The 22,943-nt window shown below is 34.9% G+C and overlaps 1 protein-coding gene across 1 annotated transcript in view; it reads left to right on the forward strand.

Moving 5' to 3' along the window:
* Nucleotides 1-483: 483 nt before the first annotated feature.
* LOC149784088 (uncharacterized) overlaps nucleotides 484-22,943 on the forward strand; it is a 56,423-nt gene continuing 33,963 nt past the window's right edge. The window contains exons 1-5 of the mRNA XM_089932944.1: nucleotides 484-671; nucleotides 4,081-4,235; nucleotides 5,571-5,681; nucleotides 6,293-6,541; nucleotides 18,766-18,885. Of these exons, the coding sequence (XP_089789070.1) occupies nucleotides 484-671; nucleotides 4,081-4,235; nucleotides 5,571-5,681; nucleotides 6,293-6,541; nucleotides 18,766-18,885 (823 nt within the window). The remainder of the gene's footprint in view (nucleotides 672-4,080; nucleotides 4,236-5,570; nucleotides 5,682-6,292; nucleotides 6,542-18,765; nucleotides 18,886-22,943) is intronic.

Raw genomic sequence — 22,943 nt, forward strand, 5'->3', positions numbered from 1 at the left:
TGCTTTGCATTATTATCTCAATGATATTGCAAACAAGTTTGACCCTATTTTTATTACCAAATTTATGATTTTTATCGTTTCGCTGCTTATAGAGTTATAAGAAAAATGGTTCAGTTTAAGGTATTTTGCATGTCATTTAATCTTCGTGTACTTACTTATGATTCCGTATCTAAATTTACTTGTGTTACCTATTATTGTTACCGAACATATTATATTACAGAGAATGACCGTGGTTTGATTCTTACGGTAACCTATGATTTTCATAGGAAACATTTATATACGGTGCCTACTACTCTGGACGGAACACCCAACCTGGATTACATTCGGTCACTTAGCTTTCCTACTAACGTTCAGTTTCTCAGCGTAGACGGAGACTATAAGTTAAAGCAGGCGTTCGTGTACGATCACGTCAGGAACGCCATATACAAGTACGCCAACTTTTCGATTGGTCTCTCGGGGGACAATCACTGGACAAATTTTCACATGGGAACTTCAAAAGATTATGTCAAATTGGCGGTGGATTGGATCAGTCATAACATCTACTGGACCGACCCGCAGTACAAGTGGATTATGGTTCAGTCACTCTTAGACAATACCACGTCCCAGTACCGCGTTCTCATTTACGAATATCTGGAAAGGCCTCATGCTTTGGCTCTGGATCCCTTCGAAGGGTATGTACAACCAATGTTGAGTTAATAGATCATTTGTATCATTTGTATATAGCGTCAGGAATGTAATCACTTCCGTAACACATACGTGTCCTAGGTCCAAATCTTGTGCAGCTGTATGTTTAATATTATGTCACTTTGCCAACGTTCTTAATACTTTTGCATCCAACACTGACGAGTTCAACGTAATATAGTTATTTAGGAAATACAATACAATTCATGCAATTTTCTAGGAGCAATACCTTTATTTTCTTTATTTTTCATATGAAAATTGTATAACAGTACCGATTATGTTTAGGTATACACGCACATCATACACATAGAGAGAAGCAAGGATACACACACACACACACACACACACACACACACAGATATATATATATATATATATATATATATATATATATATATATATATATATATATATATATATATATATATATATATATATATATATATGTGTGTGTGTGTGTGTGTGTGTGTGTGTGTGTATACGTATGTGAGCTGCAGACAAGAAAGCTCAAGCATGATGGCAAATGTCATGATACCGTCGAACAAGACCACACATGAGGAACTAAAAATTTCACAGATCAGCTCTGACTAATCTGGACACAGAAGCTTGGTACCAAAAATTTCAAACGTTCTAAGACAGCAATTAGCTGAATGTTATATGCAAGATAGGATGTTTAATCAAAATTTTATTCTGCATCTTGACATAAAAAATCTGCGAAATTCGACATGTTAGCGAAACAATAGGTACCAAAAGGCGGACAAAAACCGCAATTGCCACAATCGCAACAAAATCAAACCGAAACTTGCCAACGAGAACAAATCTGCTATAAATTTGGAAGAGTCCATGAACGTACCTAGCTCGATGATGTCCCAAAAAGACCCATGAAGTTCAGCTAAAAATACTAATAATACTATTTCTGCTTATTGTTGTAATTTTTTTGTCATTAATTGTATTATTATTATTATTATTATTATTATTATTATTATTGTTGTTATTATTATTGATTATGTGGATGTACTATTTGTAAACATTTTATGCCCATTGCTCTATAGCTTGCCTCATATCCTAAAAAGTATTTGTAGACATGACTATCCTATCAGTTATGGTTATTTTTCTTCTTTTGCAAATTCGAGACTGAGTGAAATATATTTTTTATGGTTTTGGCATAATAGTAATATATTTAGCTGTATTGTTTGAAGTATTGTATTGATTGGAATATGACTATCATATCCGGAATGGTTATGAATGAAAAATGTTACATGGTTATCTAAATTTCTATTTGTAATCGTCATCTGCTGGACCTGCAGATATTCCTCTTAGATGAAATTGTATCTTGTATTATTTTCGTTGAGTGTCTCTTGCATGTATTAGGTTAATTTATAAACTTGAAATATTGACAGTCTACATCTGTTAATATCGTTCATTTCGGACATATCAATTTTAATTCGTTATAGACTACATTTGCGATGTCACTGAATTTTTCTCAGCTATTGTGTCGTTTGGTTTTTTGAATTATATCTTGCTTGTTTATTATACTGACGTTACGCTATAGTCAATGCTCTCAAATAAATATGATTAATATGAATACCAACCGTCTGTGATGACATCAATCTTGAAGAATCTTTTACTTAAAAGTAATTATAAACTCTGCCTATAGATCATTGGTTTAAAATAATAAATATCATGTTTTGTTTCTTTCTCAATGTCCGTTTAAGTAAACGGTTAAATTAAGATCGTTCAGCTGTTGCATAAGCAGTTAAACAAATTGGCAATTTGTAACAGGTTTTATATGGCATATATAGAACGAATTCCTGTCTATATCAATTGTGTTTTCTTTCTCAGGAAATAGTTGATGCAGTATTTAAATGGATGCAACCCCAAACAAGACGGTTTCATTCATATCCTTCATATTGATGGAATCTATTTTGTTATTACATGTCATAAGCATTGTATAGTGTTCCTTTCAGCGGTTCATGTTAACATATATTAATCGCTTAATATTCTGTCCTGTCAAATATGCATCTTTTCCATCAATCTTTCCAAGGCAATGCAAACTGCGACATATGTTGAGCACTGTACCTATTACAGCATGCTTTCAAACACATCTAGTCATAATTATAGACCTCATTATTAGTAATAAATTTATATCCTACACATTTTGTCCCCAATCAGATATTAAGAGTCATTTAACGTTTTAACAGCAACAAATTATTTTCAAATATAGTCGAATTTAATTATAATGTTATACATTTTATTTATAAACGCAGTGTATCATTTGATTTACATTCGAACAAACATCTCAGTAGTTTCTTTATAATTCTAGTTAAAATATTTCAATTCGTCCTATACAATATGTTTTAGAAACAAAAAATACAGAAAGCGGTTGTGCATTTGTTATTTAATTTCATGTTTGGTGCATCATGTATAGAACTGGCAATTATGGTGTAATCTACTAGACATAATTTAATATAGAGGGATATATATGGTTACGGTGCAGGATAGAGAGACGGGATAAGGATTTTCACGATGCCAATATATCTTTGAAGGGATGATATCAAGACAAAAAATGTTATAATAGCTATGACAAACAATGCAAATAAAATGTATAAAACAAATTAATTTGTGGCAATGATTTGGCTCTTCTAATTTGTAATTTGCTTGTATCATTACATGCATTAATTATGGGCTTATTAACTCTACAAATATAAATTAGTATTAAAATGAGTCAGAGAAGTCTAGCCGACGGTCATTCAAGATCATTCAACACTGGTATAAAGAAGTTTTGATAACTTATCAATATCCAATCAAACTCGTATTGCTTAAAGCTATCGTACACAAACGAGCAATAATTTCAAACAGAAAGGTTTGAGTAAAAGTCCTTTGTTAAAGCACTGTTACAATATGTGCTTCAGAGTTCGTCTATATAGTTTCCAGGCTATGGTCATTCATTGAGAGCAGTGAAAGGACTTAGCGTATTTTGAAAGTCTGGTCGCACTTTCTGCAATATCAGCATTGCCTTTATTTGAACATATCCTGCATGGATTTAGTCGACACATTTCACTGTTTTATAGACTGCGTGTCGTAAAGGTGTGGCCATCGAGTTGTCTGGTTTCTCTTTGATATAATATTGTATTGTTAGCTGCAATATTATTTCAACACCGCTTAGAGAGCAAATTGCTATTAAGCATAAAGTCAAACGCAGCTTTATGAAACATGCACCATATTGTAACTAAAGGTAAAACCTCTTCCTAAAAGTATGTGATGAAACATTTCAAAATAAGTTCTGATAGCAAGAACTAAGCGAGTGTCGATGTTTTCACGGAGAAAACGAAAATGAGTCTTCATAATAAACAACCAAATTTTACAAAGGCTAACCGAACATTATTCCCTACACTACAGCTTACTCTTCTGGAGCGATATTGGAACTTACACCAAGATCGAGGTGTCCAGTTTATCGGGTCGAAACCGGAAGTCTCTGATATCTTCCACCCTAGTGCGTCCGTACAGTCTTGCTGCTGATCACGCACCCCGACGACTTTACTTCACTGATACTGGTAGGGAAACCGTGGAAACTGTCACCTACGAGGGCAGAGATAGGAAAGTCTTATTTAAGAACACATGCAACTACTTTTTTGATATTGCTGTATATAAGGTAAGCAAAGCCGATAGCTTCAGAGCACAGCTTTTTTATATAAAATGTATATATCATGATATATGAGAATCTTGGTCATGAGACGTAACAATGTTACAGGATGGTGCCGGAGAATAACACCACTTTTACCGCGATAGATCAGTGTGTATTTTATTCATAGTCCATTTGCCTGTAACTATCACAATGCTTATGAACAAATTCTCCGAATTGGAAAGAAGATAACTTAATTTTGCAAATTTCTTATTTATGGGTCTGATAGACCGGAAATCCGTTGTTACTAGAAATTAGTGTTTTGCCATAATGAGATATCTGTTCGAAGTAAAAATGAATCGTACTTGCATTAACAAATATGTGATTCAATGATAAACGAATTTTATTTCCATGACAAACTCCTAGAAATATCTTGAGTTCTAACATTTCTAATCAAAATAAACCTAAGCTGGTTCTGAATTTCACAAACACAGTATTAATAGTAGAATCCTGAAAACATATAGCAGACAGCATTGACGATGTTTCAATATTCAATACTAATACGACAATGAAGAGAACATAACAAAACAAGCAGCATGGCTTCATTGATAATACAAATTTGCAACAAAGTGATGCACATGCTTAGTCATTTTGTCACATGTAATGTGGTTTAATAATGATCTGTTCCCTCATTATAAAATGTTACCCAGAATTAGTGTATGCAAAGCTAACGATGGTTTCAAAATTTTCCCTTGAGGTACTGCGGTAATTCTTAAAATTCACAATATCTGTTTTCTTACTTGCCTTTCTCTCAGAACAGGAGAGTCATAATTTATATTATTGTTTTTTTTTTTAAAAAAATATGCCCCTGCTCGTTTTCAGGATTATTTGTATGTGACCGATACCATTTATGGTCGGCTTTATTTCTTCAATAAGACGAATGGGGAGGAGTTACACAATAGTTTGTACGCAGAAGATACTTTCTACGCAGGAATAACTGTCTTCCATCCTGATGCCCAACATACATCTGCAACAGGTTCGTATGCTAGTCTATGCTCTGACAGACTTTAATAAATTTTGTCTCGATTTTACACCCATCTCTCTGTCTCTCTTTGTCTCTCTCTGTATGTCTCTCTCTCTGTCTTTATGTCACTTTCTCTTTCTCTCTCTTTCACCAGCGATACATTTTTAATGTATTAGTTTACCGTTTCATGTTATAACATGCAACCTGAGTTATGGATTTATATGCATTTATCTTTACTTGTAGCCCACTGTGTAAACTACGGTTGTGAACATATCTGTGTGACGGAAAAAGATGGCGCCACCTGCCTCTGCAAAGATGGGTACAACCTCAACCAAGACAGAAAAACATGTTCACGTAAATATATTAAGCAAACGTGCGGAATTGAATCATATTGTCAAGGATTAATTTATGTTTTTTATTTATTTATTTAAAGGTAATATGTTCATCTTACCAGAAGCTAATAAAAAAATGGATTTATCTCGTAATGTCATATTCGTTGCATATTATTGATTCTGGGTGTATATAAAATGTAACATTTACGGATTTTTTATAAGCAATTTTCAGTGTTAAAAACAAAATTTGTTTTGTTATATAGTCTGGGAATATACCAGCTTTAAGCTGAACATTGATTATGATTCGCATGTTATATTCTTTTTCTAAAAATGAAAACTGCAATAAGAACAAATGTAATCAAAAGCCGTTTAATGTTGTTGTGCTAATGATATTGCTCAATTTTGCATGTTCCTCCATACCAAGCACAGAGTAAATGAAAGTCTGTTTCATGGTAAGCTTCTTCCTACTGGGACTTAATCTTCTTGTATTCGATATGCGGAATATAGATAGCATTTAACATCGAAAGTGGAGATATTAAAGACAGTGCATATCTCCATGATTACGCCAAAAGAATATCGCTTAAACCTCCTTTTATATGTCATGTTTAACCCTGTCCTGTTTTCAAATTTCAGTGAATAATGAGTACTTTCATCGCGGGTTGGTGTACAGTAATGAAAGCAGTATTTGTATTGTGGATATTAGAATTGTCACGGATTTCATCTTCAGACCCAACTGTGTAATGAAAACTAATGGCACAAAATACATCGTTCTGGACACGGATCAGAGACAGATTATAATCGCCAACTATACGGCTATTTACGCGGCAAGGGTAGATAATCCCAGCCTGTATCTACTTACTAAACAATCTGGAATAATCAGTGGTAAGATTATCGATAATTCCATTATTTAAGGCAAATGTTATGAAATTTATATCTTATACAATTTTGTTGAATATTATATTCTACCGACGTTTTGTTTATTATACGGACAGTTCTTTAATTAAATGACTACATGGGAAGAAACACATACTATTTTTGGGGATTTGAATTGTAGCTAACAAACGTGTAATTTTATACTGATGGATTTTATCAGTCAGTTCTCTAACAGTTTGGTCACATTGCAACATGTTGCTTTCTGCTTCACATACCTTTGTCATGGTCTACAGGTGGGTCACTGTGATGTGACCCCCTGCGTGTCCGGGGTTGTAGAATTGGCCAGACGTGCCTCGCTACGTGTCGTAAAAGGCGACTAAATAGAGGCAACCTGTTTGCCGTGGGTTGCGTCCCGTGTCGGGGGAGGAAAGGATCCTGGTAGTTGAGCAGAGGCTTTCCATGCAATACACTACTTTGGCCTCTACTTCTCTTAGACGGGTAGTCGGGATGGGCCCGGTTCCGACAAATCGGCTGGTCACGCCGATCCCTAGGAAGTCTTTATTTACTCTCTCACCTTCTTTATCTGTCTCCTTGTATCTCTCTTGATACCACCGTTGCCCCTACATTCTATTCCTTTATCGTTCCCTTTTCCAAGTCTTAGAAGACTTCCTAGAAGGAGGTGGCTTAACGGGACATTCGGGGGGTAATTTTACCGACCTTAGAAATTGGCGACTTCAGGGTCAATCAAAGGTAATTTTATCAACTGAGTATGGCATCTGTGTATCCCTGGCACCTGAAAAGTGTCCCCTTGTTGGGCTCCTTGGCGGGTGGGGAGCACGGGTGCTGAATTTTAATTAAGCCAAGATGGAAACTTCCCAAAAAAATCAAAATAAACGATCCAAAACTCTGACTCTGACGACGAACCATGCAGTGTGGAGTCATTTCCACGCTTCATGGTCATACAATCAAAAGATGCCACGAAACCGCTTACCTCACTCTCTCCGTTTGTGATCGAGAAAACAATTACAGGTTTGATTGGAACACCAAAGAGCGTCAAAAAAAAATGAAATCTGGTTGCCTTCTTGTGGAGTGTGACAGAGGTCAGACAGACAATATCAAGAAAATAAAAACTTTCTTCGATATTCCAGTGACCTCATTCGCTCACACCACACTCAATACATCCAAAGGTGTAATTCGTTGTCGCGACTTGGCTGGAGTCAGCGACACTGATATCATTGAAGGAATGAAAAATGAAGGTGTCACTGCAGTACGCAGAAAACGTATTAAACGTAATAACAACCTACAGGACACCAACACCATTGTTCTCACCTTCAACAAGCCAACAGTACCCAAAGTGGTCAAAGTTGGCTTCTTGCAAGTGAAGGTTGAGATCTACATTCCCAACCCCCTTCGATGTTATAAGTGTGAAAAATACGGCCATCACGAAGACCGCTGCTCTAAAAGCCAAATATGTGGCCGATGCGGAGACAATTCTCATCAGGAAGCTGACTGTAGAGCAACTCCACATTGTGTCAACTGTGGAAAAGAGTACCACGCAAATTCCAAGGATTGCGATACCTGGAAAAAGGAGAAGGAAATTCAGAGGGTACAATATACAAATAATATTCCCTATCCAGAAGCCAGAAAACTTGTATAGGCGAAAACATCCCATCCTGGCCCATCCTTCTCCACTGTAGTGAAGAGCAATCCTAAAACAACGAAGGACGCTCAAACACAGACAGATCTACCCGGCTCAACACCAAGCTCTAATAACCACCATTACCAAGCACAGAAAAACACGGCATCTACACAAACTACATTCAATACCCAATCACCGAAATCACCGAAAAGTCAAAAAAAGTCTCACGAAAACAGGCAACAAATGAGGTCAGATGACCCCATCAAACTCTATAACAGGTTTGGAGACATTGAGAGCATGGATGCGGAAGAATCTGCTCCATGCGCTCAAGGTAGCTCCAAACCTAACAACAAAAACTTCACCCCCGTACTTCCTTCAGAGAAATAACCACTCAAATTGACTCCGCGAAAAGTCTAATCTAGGTTGACAACCTTTAATTTAAAAGAATGATGAAGAACACCATCATACAACGGAACTGTCGAGGACTTAAAGCAAATTACAATAATATTCTTCTGCTTTTAAACGAACATGATCCTGCAGAATTATGTCTTCAGGAAACATTTTTGAAAGATACGGAGAACATCACAATTAAAAACTACTCCCTGTTTAACACTTACTCACAGAATGTTGTCAGGGCCTCATGAGGAGTCTCTGTTATTGTGAACAACAGCGGCCCTCATAGCTTCATCCATTTAAACACCAATTTACAAGCCATTGCTGTAAGCGTCACTCTACATCGAGTGATTACATTTTGCTCTATTTACTTACCACCAAACACTAACCTAGTACCAAAGGAACTCGACAATCTTGTTCAACAGCTTCCCGCACCCTTTGTTTTACTCGGGGATTTTAATGCCCATAACATTTTATGGGGATCAAATCATATAAGTGACAGAGGTCACAAAGTTGAAGACTTTATTTCTAGACACCATCTGTGTCTATATAACACCAAAACACCGACATATTTACACCCAGGCAGGGGTACATACACATGCATCGATTTGACAATTTGTTCTCCTTCGCTGCTTTTGGACTACGACTGGAAGGTCGCTGAGGACCTTCACAGCAGCGATCACTTCCCAATCTCCCTTGTAAATCTTAACTCTACAATTGATGAAGTAATTCCACAATGGAATTTAAAGAAGACCGACTGGACTAAATTTGAAACACTCTGTAAAACTAGGCTGAATGCAGATACAGTTTTCAATGTTAATAACCCTATTCAGCATTTTACATTTATTTTAATTGAGATTGCAGAAGAATCAGTTCCCAAGTCCTCGCCGTATTGTAAAAGAACCCCAAAACCTTGGGTCACTAAGGAATGTAAGGAAGCCATTAGACTACGCCAAGAAGTATTAAGAAAATTTAATAATCATCCGACGCCAGAAAACATAAATATATATCGCGTTGTCCGGGCCAAAGCTCGCCTCACAATCAAAGAAAGTAAAAGAGCATCATGGAAGAAATATGTTTCTTCTTTAAACTCTCGTTCCTCTGTTAAGAAAGTTTGGGACACTATACGCAAAATAAACGGAAAGAGAAAACAAAACCCTCTCCGACATCTGACACTGAACAATAACAACTTTAGTTCAAAACGTAACATTGTAAATATTCTTGCTGACAGTTTCTCCAAAAATTCATCATCATCTAATTATTCAAAAACTCAAAAAGAAAAGTCACGTTTAAAATTCATATTCAACAACTCAGAAAGTTATAATAAATTGTTCTCACTATCGGAGCTGAGGGAGGCTTTAGATAAGGCCCATGATACATCCGCTGGGCCTGACGAAATACATTACCAGTTTTTGAAACACCTTCTAGAATCGTCATTAACATCTCTTTTTAAACTCTTCAATGATTTATGGATTACTGGTAATGTACCAAAAATCTGGAAAGAAGCAACTGTAATACCAGTCCCCAAACCCGGTAAAGATAGCGAAGACCCCAACAGCTATCGACCATTTGCACTCACAAGCTGTGTGTGCAAAACAATGGAACGAATGATCAATTCTCGGCTTGTCTGGTACTTGGAAACTAACAATTTACTATCTCCTTTCCAAAGTGGCTTTCGATATGGCCAAAACAACAATGATCATCTGGTTAGACTGGAAACATTTATTCGCGATGCATTTATGAAGAAAGAACATTTAGTAGCGGTTTTCTTTGATTTAGAAGAGGCCTATGACACTAGATGGAAGTACGGGATACTAAATGACCTGCGCGAGCTAGGTATAAAAGGCCGTCTACCCTATTTCATATTAAACTTTCTTTCAGACAGAGAATTCAATGTACGAGTGGGCTCTATCCTCTCAGATCTGCACGAGCAAGAGATGGGTGTGCCCCAGGGCAGTATTTTATCTGTGACGCTCTTTAACATCAAAATTAATGACATCACCAAGTGTTTGGCTCCTGGTGTGGATTGCTCGTTATACGTTGATGATTTTCTCATATATTATCGATCAAAGCACATGCATGCAATTGAAAGACAACTGCAGCAAAATATAAACAAAATTCAAAATTGGGCCAATGCAAACGGTTTCAAATTCTCGAAATCAACAACGGTATGCATGCATTTCTGTCAGTTACGAAGACATCACGATGAACCGAACCTCACGCTGAATGGAACACCTATTCCAGTTGTTGAGGAAACAAACTTTTAGGCATAGTCTTTGACAGAAAACTGACCTTTATACCACACCTAAAGAATTTAAAAGCTAAATCCTTAAAAACACTGAACCTACTTAAAGTAGTAGCGCACACTGACTGGGGTGATGATAGAAAAGTCATCCTGAATTTATATAGAAGGTTTATTCGCTCCAAACTAGACTATGGTTGCGTTGCGTACGGTTCAGCCCGAAAGTCATATCTTAAAATGCTTGATCCAATTCATCATCAAGGAATAAGACTGGCTCTGGGAGCATTTAAGACATCCCGGTGTGAAAGCGTTCTAGCTGAAGCGAACGAACCACCATTATCGCATCGTAGAGAAATGCTTTCCGCACAATATGCTCTCAAATTAAAATCAAATCCTCTGAATCCTGCTTTTTCGGCTCTTTTTCAACCCAAATACAAAACCTTATACGAAAACAAACCAAACGTTCCTTTGGCGTTAGAATATCATCCAGCCTTGACACTACAAGTATAGATCTTTCTAAAATTCAGAAAATGTCTATCTCCGAAACACCACCCTGGCTAATTAAACAACCAAAAGTACGTTTTACGCTACACGATGGAAAAAAATCCGAAACAAACCCTTCTGCCTTCCACAACTCTTACCATGAACTCCTCGCCGAATTTAAAAACTACACCAGAATTTACACTGATGGATCAAAGGATGAGGAAAAGGCTGCTGCAGCCTTTGTTTGTGGAAATCACACAACGCAAGTTCGCTTACCAAATGGAGCATCAATTTTTACAGCGAAATCAGAGCAATAGACCTTGCTCTGCAACATATAGAAAAGAAACATATTTTAAACAGTATCATCTTCTCCGGCTCTCTATCAGTACTCCAGTCACTACACAATAGAAAACTGGAGAACCCATTATTGAAAAACATACTCGTCAAAAATACCGAGCTGAGTTTCTCCCACAATATAATATACTGTTGGTTACCTAGCCACATTGGTATTAAAGGTAACGAAAAAGCAGATCGCGCTGCTAAAATGGCCCTTACTCAAGAACCATCTGATTTTAAAATACCGTATACTGATTTTAAACCTTGTATCAGAAAGTTTTTTCGTCAGAAGTGGCAGGCATCATGGAATGATGCCGTGAATAACAAACTTCATGCAATCAAGCCAACTCTAGGAGAATGGACTCCTTCCTACAGAACCATGCGTAGGGAGGAGGTAGTCATTGCAAGAATCCGAATTGGTTATACTTATATCACCCACACCCACATACTAAAAGGTGAAGACCCACCAGAGTGTTTTTCTTGCAATGAACCATTCACTGTCAAGCACTTTATGATAGAGTGCTTTGACCTGCAACTTACGCGCGATCGTTATTACATTGTGCATGACATGAAAGAACTTTTTGATACTATAAACATCACTCGTATTATAGAGTTCCTGAAAGCCGTAAATATTTACTCTAAACTCTGACTTTTATGCTGTCACCTTGTGCAGTTTTATGCAATATATATACCGTCGCATTTTAATACCTTTTCATCTTTTTTCATTAACATGGAATATTTACATCTCCCGTTGATCGGGAAGCTTTATTTTGCACCGCTACCATCTTACAGTTTTTAATTTCAACCATTTCTTCTTTTATATCGCTGGTCGATATAGGACTTTTAATACATTTTTTAAAAATATACAAATAACATTTTGTTTGGCGCTAAATAACCTAACAGTGCTGATGCGCCGTTAAAAAATGAATGAATAAATCAATCAATCAATCACTGTGATGTGACAATAAATCGTAATCTTATCTTTTCTCTTTATATATATATATATATATATATATATATATATATATATATATATATATATATATATTTAGTTTGCGCAAAATAATTGTAATATACTATGCTTCCTGCCTAATGAAAGTGTCATAAAAGTTTACATTCATGTTTGTTACTTATAAAATCAGCAATATAATATAGTGGGATAATATCTATACCTTTCAGGGACTCTGCTTGTCCATCAGCTTTCTAGCGGTTGGCACACTTGTCCATAAACATACTGGCATTGTGTGTTTCTCCCATCTTACATCTTTACGATACTTGTAACGGCTAATCTACACTTTAATTATGTGTCAGGCATGTCGACATGCGGACATTTTCTTCCGATATTATCTAACTTAAATGTAGTATGAAACAGCAGATATATTGGTTTAATTACGTACAGTTTCCGTATTGTTATAGCTACAACCAGGCAACTGCTAAATGCTTTGCCTTGGTATTAAATGTGTTAATCCAAAGATAAACAGAAAATGTATGTGTGCTGACAAAACCACTCGCTAGTCTTTCTTCTTTAAGGGTTATCAGTGAGGGAATGTTAGCATACAATGATTACCTAATCAAACAACGAGCAGTCGATTTATGTCGATTATTATCTCCCATTTCCATCAGCCCATACCTATAACTCATAAACGGAATATATAAATATCAATTATTGTATTATCAAAATACGAATAATTTATATAGCTGTTTCTTCTGATGAATGACCTGGGTTTCACGCAGGAAAAATGGTTGAAAAAATGTTAATTTGTAGCTGCTGTACATCAAGGCCATGGAGTTTTCTAACATCATATTGGTTACTTCACTACAGATTGAAGAGAACTTTGCATGAGAGAGATTCAGTTATATAATGGTGCATTTTGAAGAAACTACAAAAACAAGATCCGCCAGTAGAAGACAATGAAGTTAGAACTTTGTAAGATTAATATATCTAATTTGAATATTTGTTTAGGTTCAAGGTATGGACAAAACGCGACACAGTGTTTTATCTATGGAGATTTGAAACAAGAACTTGACAAATGTTGGTTATAGTTCCACACCAATACAGTTGAGACAGATAGATACAGATTGTCTAGTCTGATCTATAAAAGACTTCCATGAAATTAAGGCAACAATAATAATTTCCTTACTTGCAATAATTTTTGTTAAGGCATGGCATGGGATGGATACGACAGAAATTTGTACTGGAGTGAGGAGAACACGGGCATAATTTGGAGACTGTCTGAAGAATCAAACACGACACAAATCTTCATCAACGGTCTTAATAGACCACGTGATATCCTGGTTCTGCCCCATGAGCGGTATGATATTTAGACATATCAAAATTCTTGATGATATATATGGGTGTTATATCACCGAGACATGTTTTGTCGTGAAAACTAGTATCACAGTATCCATATAAAAGGCAACAGCATGCAAACGGATTCACTGGATCTTTAAGACCCGGAACATTCCCCATAAACCGCAGAGAGGTCATTTGTATGTTGGCCTCTATCGATAATTTATCTAATATTCTATAACAAATATTCAAATCACGCGCTTATATTTAATTGTGGTTTGCAAATTTACATGTATAGACCAGTGTAAACAAATTAATGACCTTTCTTGTTCATTTGTACTTATAACTGTTTATCATTATTCTGTTGATATATTTTTAAGTTTAGAGGCTTACATATTTACAGTCTCTTGAATTTTCTTGTTGCTAAAACGCTTTGTCTCGACGTATAATAATTTACAATAATTCGTAATTGCATATGTAAATTAAATAATTCGCATCATACAAGGTTTTGCGTCTTAACTTTACAGACTGATATATTGGATATCAGACAGAAACGGGAGCCCTATAAAATCTTCTAAAATGGACGGCAGTAGTCATCAGATGGTCCTAAACTATGCAGACTTAGTTGACCCAAGATCACTCAGTTATGACCCGTATGCAAAGAGGTGAGTCAGGAAAATACTGTGTCTCTTAAATTAACTAGCTTTGTTCTTAGATTTGGATATCATCGTTTATTATAGTTATCCTTAACATACAAGAACGATACGATAACAATGAACGATGTCGGCAGGTTTTATATGTTTCCGTTAATGATTAGAAAATTACTTTAATTATATCTATATGGTACAGTGTAGACCATATGCTATCTATCTGGTGACTTTTATTGCTGAAACAAGTATACTTTTTCCTAGCATTCCTTTCAACTGCAATGTTTCCTCTGAGATAACTGCTGCATAACGTGCCGAACAATCTTTTCCTAAGCTGTTTGTTCGAACCATACCCTAAAACACTCACTGTGGACACTCTGACATATCAGCGCAATACAGTTTACAGACCTGATTTTAGCCTAGCTTGTTTTTTTCTTCTTCATCTTCATACATTATTGACTATTGTAGCTAGATACGTTAATAATTAACAAATGGTGCTAATTGTTTGGAGAAAATGTGCTAAGCAGACACTGTGTCAAAAGTCCTTTAAAGAATAGTGTGATTTCATCAATATGGCTAGACCTTGAGTACGTATATCAGGAACTAATTTATTTATAATTTACAAATATGGCGCAAATGATTAACGCCATAACCACTATACCACCAATCGCAGACAAAAGTAAAGCACACATTATTAACAAAATGTCTAAACTAATATATGCATCTGTCTTATCTTGCCTACTAAAGAATTCTCTCTCCCATATTTAACACTGCAGACTTACCATCACAATATCAATGAAAATCAATCACTGCTGTAAGAATGCCAACTAACTTTGAATTGTAATTTACAATACAGGACTGAGTCCCGAGTCCCTATACATGTATCTAGGTTAAATTGGATAGTGCACGTCTATCCCATTTTGTGATTTATGATTTTGATTTGGACTTTTAATGCAGTTTTACAAGTTTTCTTTTATATTGCTAAGATTACAGCAGTTTAGCAGGTTATAGTGAGGTCTATTATTAGGGCATCATGCAGCAGATATGTAGCATGATGTCCTACCCAGTCACGTTATCCTGACACCATGCCGACTAGTCCTAACACTATCCTCTTAAGGATCATCGCCTAAAGAGGCAGCTGTTGGTGCCATTTATATACGTCTTTGGTTTGACTCGACTGGAGTTCGAACCGGCGACCTCCCGCATCCGAAGCGAACGCTCAATCCACTAAGCCATAGTACCGTTAAAGCACAAACATATTAAATAAAGCATTAAATCAGCGTAAGATATCTGCGTCATTTGCTCTTTTTTTCTTTCATAAATACATGTATATGGATACTAGTCATACAGAATATTTTTCGAAATACTTATAGTATTGTTTCTATTTTGAAACAGAATTTTACTTCTCTTTCAGGATATATTTCCTTGATGGATGGACCGGATATCTACATTCAGATATTAACTACATTATTTCCTGCAAGCTTGATGGATCCGATCTCTACTATTTTCATTCAACTCATCAAATCCTTCAAAACCTGGAAATATACAGGGTAAATGTGCAGTCTTATTTAGTGGATATGCAGGTGGAATTCGTAGTAATCCCATTATTATTAGTATTACTATTATTATTATTATTATTATTATTATTATTATTATTATCAATGCATTCTTCTGAAACACTATTTCACGGTCTAAATTGAATTGAATTTGTCTTTAATTCAATTAAATTTATTATAACGTTTCCAGTAAATAACAAATAACTATCTACGTCGATTAAAATATGAGATATTTCAATATTTCCAGTACTGCCCTACAAGAGTTATTTTACTTTGCAAATAACGTTATGAAAGATAGTTATATATATAATTCAAATTTCATTGTTTTGCTGTAAACACTTGGGATATCTGAATTAGATGCTTAAATTTTAATAATTCTATCAAATATTTTAAAACTTTCTTCAACTGGGTACTTTGTGTTTTCTTCTCCTGAGAAAGTACTGTTGCATGCCCCTTTCGTGTATTTATTTCAGGGACACTTGTTGATGACTGCTAAAGTTGCCGACGGAATATTATTAGAATCTTATTCCATAGACCTTGCGAGCAAAACAACATCTGGCGTTTTTTCGGGAAATGTTTCAGCTATAAAGGTTTTTGATGAAACTTTTCGTCAAAATGAAACAGGTAAATATTACTTGGTAATTATATGTTGAATCTCTTAACTGTCATTGTCACTGCTACGACTCTAAAAGTAACTAAGAGAAAAAAGCAAAACCATCAAGTTTTGTACAACTTTAACAAAGTCTTTAATTATCAAACTTATAACTGTGGGAGGAATTTATAGTATTATGAATCGAATTCAAACTAATCCTTATAAAGGTCTGTGAAAGTCCTAAATGAATGAAAAGTTACTGGTAATTTTCAAAACCGAAGATGTCCTGGTGCTCAAAGAACCGTGATGTCCAAATAATGTTGTTCATACTTTCTTCGGACAATTTATCACACTTCCAGAATAATATTATGGTCCGAATAATGGGCACATTCTATTTTAACTGCACATTCCGAACAAATGTTTTTGAGCTCGAATTTCATCTCAGTACAACATAAAACACGACTGTAGACTTACAACAGGAGCAAAAGAAATGTGATTGACTCCAAAATCGGAATGAGACTTATTTCTTATTCTTCTCTTTATATGCCCCGACTATTGCGACTATGTTTCGCAATAGATCACACGTGACAAATAACACTACTCATTTTGCGTATTTATGTGCCCGTGACCGACCACTGCGAATTCGGAAACTATTCTAGAAACGTCGAAACCCTATTGGACACAGTGAAATTAAGCCATAGGCGCCACTAAGTCTTCATATTACGATTATTATTATTATTCATAACTGTCAACAAATACAAAACCTCTATTTATAGATCCTATTTTAAGATACGCAGGTATCGTATGCAAAATACAGCTAAAGCTATTCTATACGATTCACAGACATGAATAATGTTAGTGGAAAAATTAGTAAAATAATGTGCCGAGACTTAAACATATATATATATATATATATATATATATATATATATATATATATATATATATATATATATATATATATATATGCAAAACGGGTACCACACCATGACTCAAATTATGCAAAAGATATCAGCAAAATCAAACAGATTTTAAAAAATCAACAACTGAATTATTTCTCTGAGCTACAAGGTAAAAAATTTATCGGAAGCTTAGAGTATTACTAAATAAGTTCCAAATATTTCCAAATAATTAAAATTATCTTATTTTATAACGAAACGTATTGCATGTTCAGGATGTTTACCAGCAATAATATTTACCAAAGTAAGACATGCAAACCTTTTGATCCACAACCCTCAGTTGAAAATAAGAATTCCATTAACACAGAGTTCCGTTCTGTTCCTTCAAGAGGACAAGGACAGATTGTTTTCATGTGTTGCAGCAAATGTTTTTCATAATGTATGTATTATTTTTTATTGTAAACTGATGCATAAATTGGTTATTATATCAAAAATATTGTCTCAGTTTATTCCATGGAAATCTAACCAAAAACATTTTTTTAAATTTTGAATATGAGGCAGTCAGTAGCGTGCTCCTAATAATATTGGCATACTAAATGTCGGACCTTTTCAATACTCAAGGTGCAGTTTGTCAACATTCATGCATTTTTTCTCCCATTGAATAGCTATAAAGTGATATTATAAGGTAATAAAATATACAAGAACATTGTGTAAGTCTTTTTTTTGTCAAACCAGCACTTAAGGATAACCTATCCATACAGTGCTGATCTCAACATGACTGTTGGGATCCAATGAACCTTTTTAAACCTTTCATACATCACTGCTTCCATCAAACATCTAAGATTTTGTATTAATCTTCATTCCAAAAGTTTTAGAAAAGAAATAAAACTGATTTACACGAGCAATTATCAGTATATAATTTCAGTTCTACCACTTGCATAATCCTAAAGGAATGTAAGAGCCGTCATCCAGTAGATTGTGTAAGCACCTTCATTATCAAAGTTTCTCATTAAAGCTTTGTTCTTATTATATACATTAGGTCGTGGGATACAACAGCACGTGGACAAAGTGTGACATAGACTGATTGGGACACTTGTATGAACACATTTTTGAATACTAACCATCTTCTCATTCTTTAGTTGAAATTTTATTTCAGGGCCGTGTTTCACTTTGAATGGAGATTGTGAGCAGCTTTGCATAGCCTACGGAAAGTCAAGGATATGTGAATGCACCTTTGGCTTTAAACTGGCCGGAAATGGAAAGACCTGTATGTCAGGTAGGTAAATTAAAGACAAAAACTGACACGTCGCTCTCTCTTTCAGACAGACATACAGAGAACCAAATATGTTACTTTGTCATCCTTATATATCTTCCCCAGAGACACAAAGTAAGTTTAGCAGAGATATTTCAAAACCGTTGTGTGTCAATGCAACTCGTGGCCCTAAAAGAGAAATACTTAACATTGGCATTTCAAAACACTCAAGAGTAACTGCATGGAATCAAAGGAAACATAACATTTTATATTTATTCTGGCACATGCGCATTTCCAGTAAAATAGGACTAATACATATCATTTGTTTCTAATGAACACAATGTCTTATATAAATTGAAAGGTGACGGTGGGGAAAGTCTGCTAATCTTTTAAACTAAATGCTATATATATTGTGTGTGAATGATCTAGACATCCTACTATTGCGTTTGATTGATCTTGGCATCCTAATTGATCAGAGACAGTTATTATTTAAATAACCCATATTGCAGAGCTAATATTTGTCTATGATTGTATATATATATATATATATATATATATATATATATATATATATATATATATATATATATATATATATATATATATATATATATATATATATATATATATTAATTCAGATGATTAGTACCGAAGATACACAACATTGTTTCTATCTGACGTTAGAACATTAGTTTTTCACTTGGAAATTAATGACTTGTGGACAGTTTAGGAAGTTTTAGAAAATAACCTAACCCTTGTATTGGTTATGTTATTGTGTAGCAAATGTTTGGATTAATATTGTTCGCTCCCAAATTACTCATTCCTATCTTAACAGCAGAATCAATATTGCTTTTGTGTAGCGGTTTAATTGGAGACTTTTTAATTTTATTTTAATTATTCAGGATACCTATTATATGCTCATTAATAATTCTTGGACTAAATCATTATTTATAAATTATTTTAGTTCCTTAAAGGGGAGATGGGCGAGTGGCCGAGTGGTCTAAAGCGCTCACCGTTACGAATCACTGCCATCTCACTTCTGTCTGCGTATGTTCGAGTCTCGGATGCAGCCAATATTGGTATGTGAGAAAGCTTGCCAGTAGCTTATCGTGGGTCGATGGTTCTTTCTGGGGTTTTCCCGGGTTCTTCCTCCACCATTAATACTGGCCGCCATGTATAGCCTATCGTGTGCTGAAAAATGACGTTAACCCTACAACAATAACAACAACAACAACAAGTTCTTTAAAGGATATTTTTAGATTATAGTATTGCGATGTATCAATACTTTAGCACGTTAGCACATTCGGTTCTTTTGGCACATAGACAGATTCAGTATTCGAAGTTATTATAAATAATTTTGGAATTCAAGTGGAAATCTTTACGTTTGAACACGTGCTAGAATATTTAGGACTATTTATGACTTAATTCGCAATATTGTAAGTTCTTTTAACATTTTTACTTTGTATTCTAGAAAAATGCATTTGAATTTTAAATTTTCAGACAGTTTTTGTTTTAGTTCTATTTTGTTACTTACAGCATCGACTTCTTAACAAATACTTTGGAAAGAAAACATATAGGTTTTGTTCTACTATCTCGTCCAAACATGTCCAGCTGATCCGTCAAGTAAAGAGTAGCTTTAAAAAAACGTTCTGGTCAGTTTAAGTTAAACTCAAATTTCTGTCATTCAGATCATTTAATTTTATATTAAAAGTTACGTTTCAACCCAGCCATGATGCTGAAAGGTTTAGATCTACAACAAATACAGAAATTTTCATAATTCTGTTTTATTTTACTGAAGAAAGTAAAATTTAACTGGTCTTCATTACGTTTAATGTGAACTTTCAGCCAATCAAATCAGTAGATTTTCAGCGTAAGGATCTGATATTTAGGTATGGGCTGACATTCGGACATGTCATGATATTGATTCAAGTAACTGAATACAATAATCTATTTATAAGATCCTGTCAAGGACAACTTCATTCTTATCATCGACTCTACGCATAACAGTATCTACCAAATGAGTTTGACAGATCAGAGCATTCACCGAATCAGTTCCCAAAGGATGTCTTCTCTTACTGGAGTGACATACAGCCCACTTCACGATCTCGTCATTTGGGGCACCGACGATTCTGAACTATGGATCATGCACCTTGACGGCACAGGGAAGAAAAGTTTGCCTTTGCCAGTCGGTAAGTATTAGAATGAAAGTTATTGATGCAAATATCAAAAATTGTATTCTATACCGTTCTAATTAAAATTTGCAATGAGCAACTGCTGTTGCAAAACTTTAGCACTGGAACTTACATGGAATAGTCATTATCGCAGCAGACGATCAAATGTCAAAAATTAATAATCCAGTTCCAATGGTTTTATGTTAATTATAATACATGTTCAATTATTATCCGGCATGTGGTGTGCATATTTGTTCTTGTTAAAGTCTGTCAGACAAGAAAATGCAGACATGAGCCAGGGGAATCTGAATATTACATTTTACAAGTCCATATATAGAAAAATACAATACAAAAAACATTATGTGAAATCTTGAGGGAAATCTAACACACTTTTAGATCATCTCACGTATTTCTTTCAGCAATCTCGCATACCAGTTTTGTTTTCCCAAATGGGTTTGCTGTGGACTATTCAAGTGGAAACATTTACTATACAGCAGTCGGTAATACGAACTATTTAGAAAGACCTAGTTCCATCAGTGTCATATCTCCAGACGGGAAGCACCGAGTCCTAGTTACGGGCCTGCTGTATCCCAACGGGCTAGTGGTCTATCCGTCTAAAGGGTAGGTGGGCAGTTTGTGGTCTTTTTAAGATGATAAATATATCCTTTAATAATATTCAAAGACTTGCATGACGTAGCAAGTGTTTAAACCATCAAACAGTGCTAAGACCCTTTTTATAAATACTTGCCAAATAACTATCTGACCTTTGTCAAACATGTTTTTGTTTTGCTTTGAGGAAAACACCAAGTTTTATTAACAAACATTAATATGTACTAATCATGAAGAATTGTAATATCTAAAAGGCTCTTTTCTATTTATATTCTCCGTACTATGTTTTTTTTTTTTTAATCTGATACTTTACCAGTCCGTGAATGAAACGTTAACGTTTCAATTTCAGAATTATGTTCTACACTGACAGCGGTAAAGATTATTATCTTTGCCAGGCCAGTATGGACGGAAGTCAGCCTACAGTTATCCTGGTCCTTACTAACGACTGGCCTACTGAGCTTGTGATCGATTACAGAAGTAATTCCCTTTTCCATATGTGCATACTTTACACAAAAGCAGCTCATTAGTGAATCGTATTCATACACGTTAAAAAATAAAGGTCTCGCAAAAATTGATTGGACCTAAATCTTGGATACATCTTAAATCAAAAAATACAAAACAAAGCCATAGGTGCACTGGCAATGTGTCGTCACGTCACTCACTAAATAGAACAAAGACGTGAAAACAACACGTTTTGTAAATTCAGCTAATAATCTATGTCTCAAAGTTGCATTGTGAAAACTGACGAACCACTTACACTAATGTGAATTTAACCCCAAATATTCATAAATGTCCTATGATAAGTACAAAAGTATGGACTGTTCACAATGATTTGTAATACTTTTGAATGTTACGATGTATAACAATGCTAAAATCCGGAGTTTAAATATCCCAATGTAATGTTTAAGACTTAAATGCAATTTAAATTACTAATTTCTAAAAAATTATATCTGAACAAAGCTGTAAATGATTTCATGAATTCATCTTACAAGGAGAATAAATAAGTATTTCCTTAGTCTAATTTGTAAACATCTCTACTTGAAATAAGTTTCAATAAGATGTTCTGTAAGATTAAAAATCTCCTTGGAATGTGCGCTAACCATTGAACGAAATGTATTGTATACATGTTTTGAATAAATATATTTATGACAAAAGTCAGAGAGGTAAAATCTGTCAACAACCCTTAATTATGAACAAAAATGAATCACACAATGGGATTTAAATATAGATAACAGTGATACTCATTAAAATTAGCTATCATTTTTTGATATTATACAGAGCGATATGGACACATGACAACAT

The sequence above is a fragment of the Sinohyriopsis cumingii genome, chromosome 14 (assembly GCF_028554795.1).
Source record: "Sinohyriopsis cumingii isolate HCF-2022 chromosome 14, ASM2855479v2, whole genome shotgun sequence".
Lineage (NCBI taxonomy): Eukaryota > Metazoa > Mollusca > Bivalvia > Unionida > Unionidae > Sinohyriopsis > Sinohyriopsis cumingii.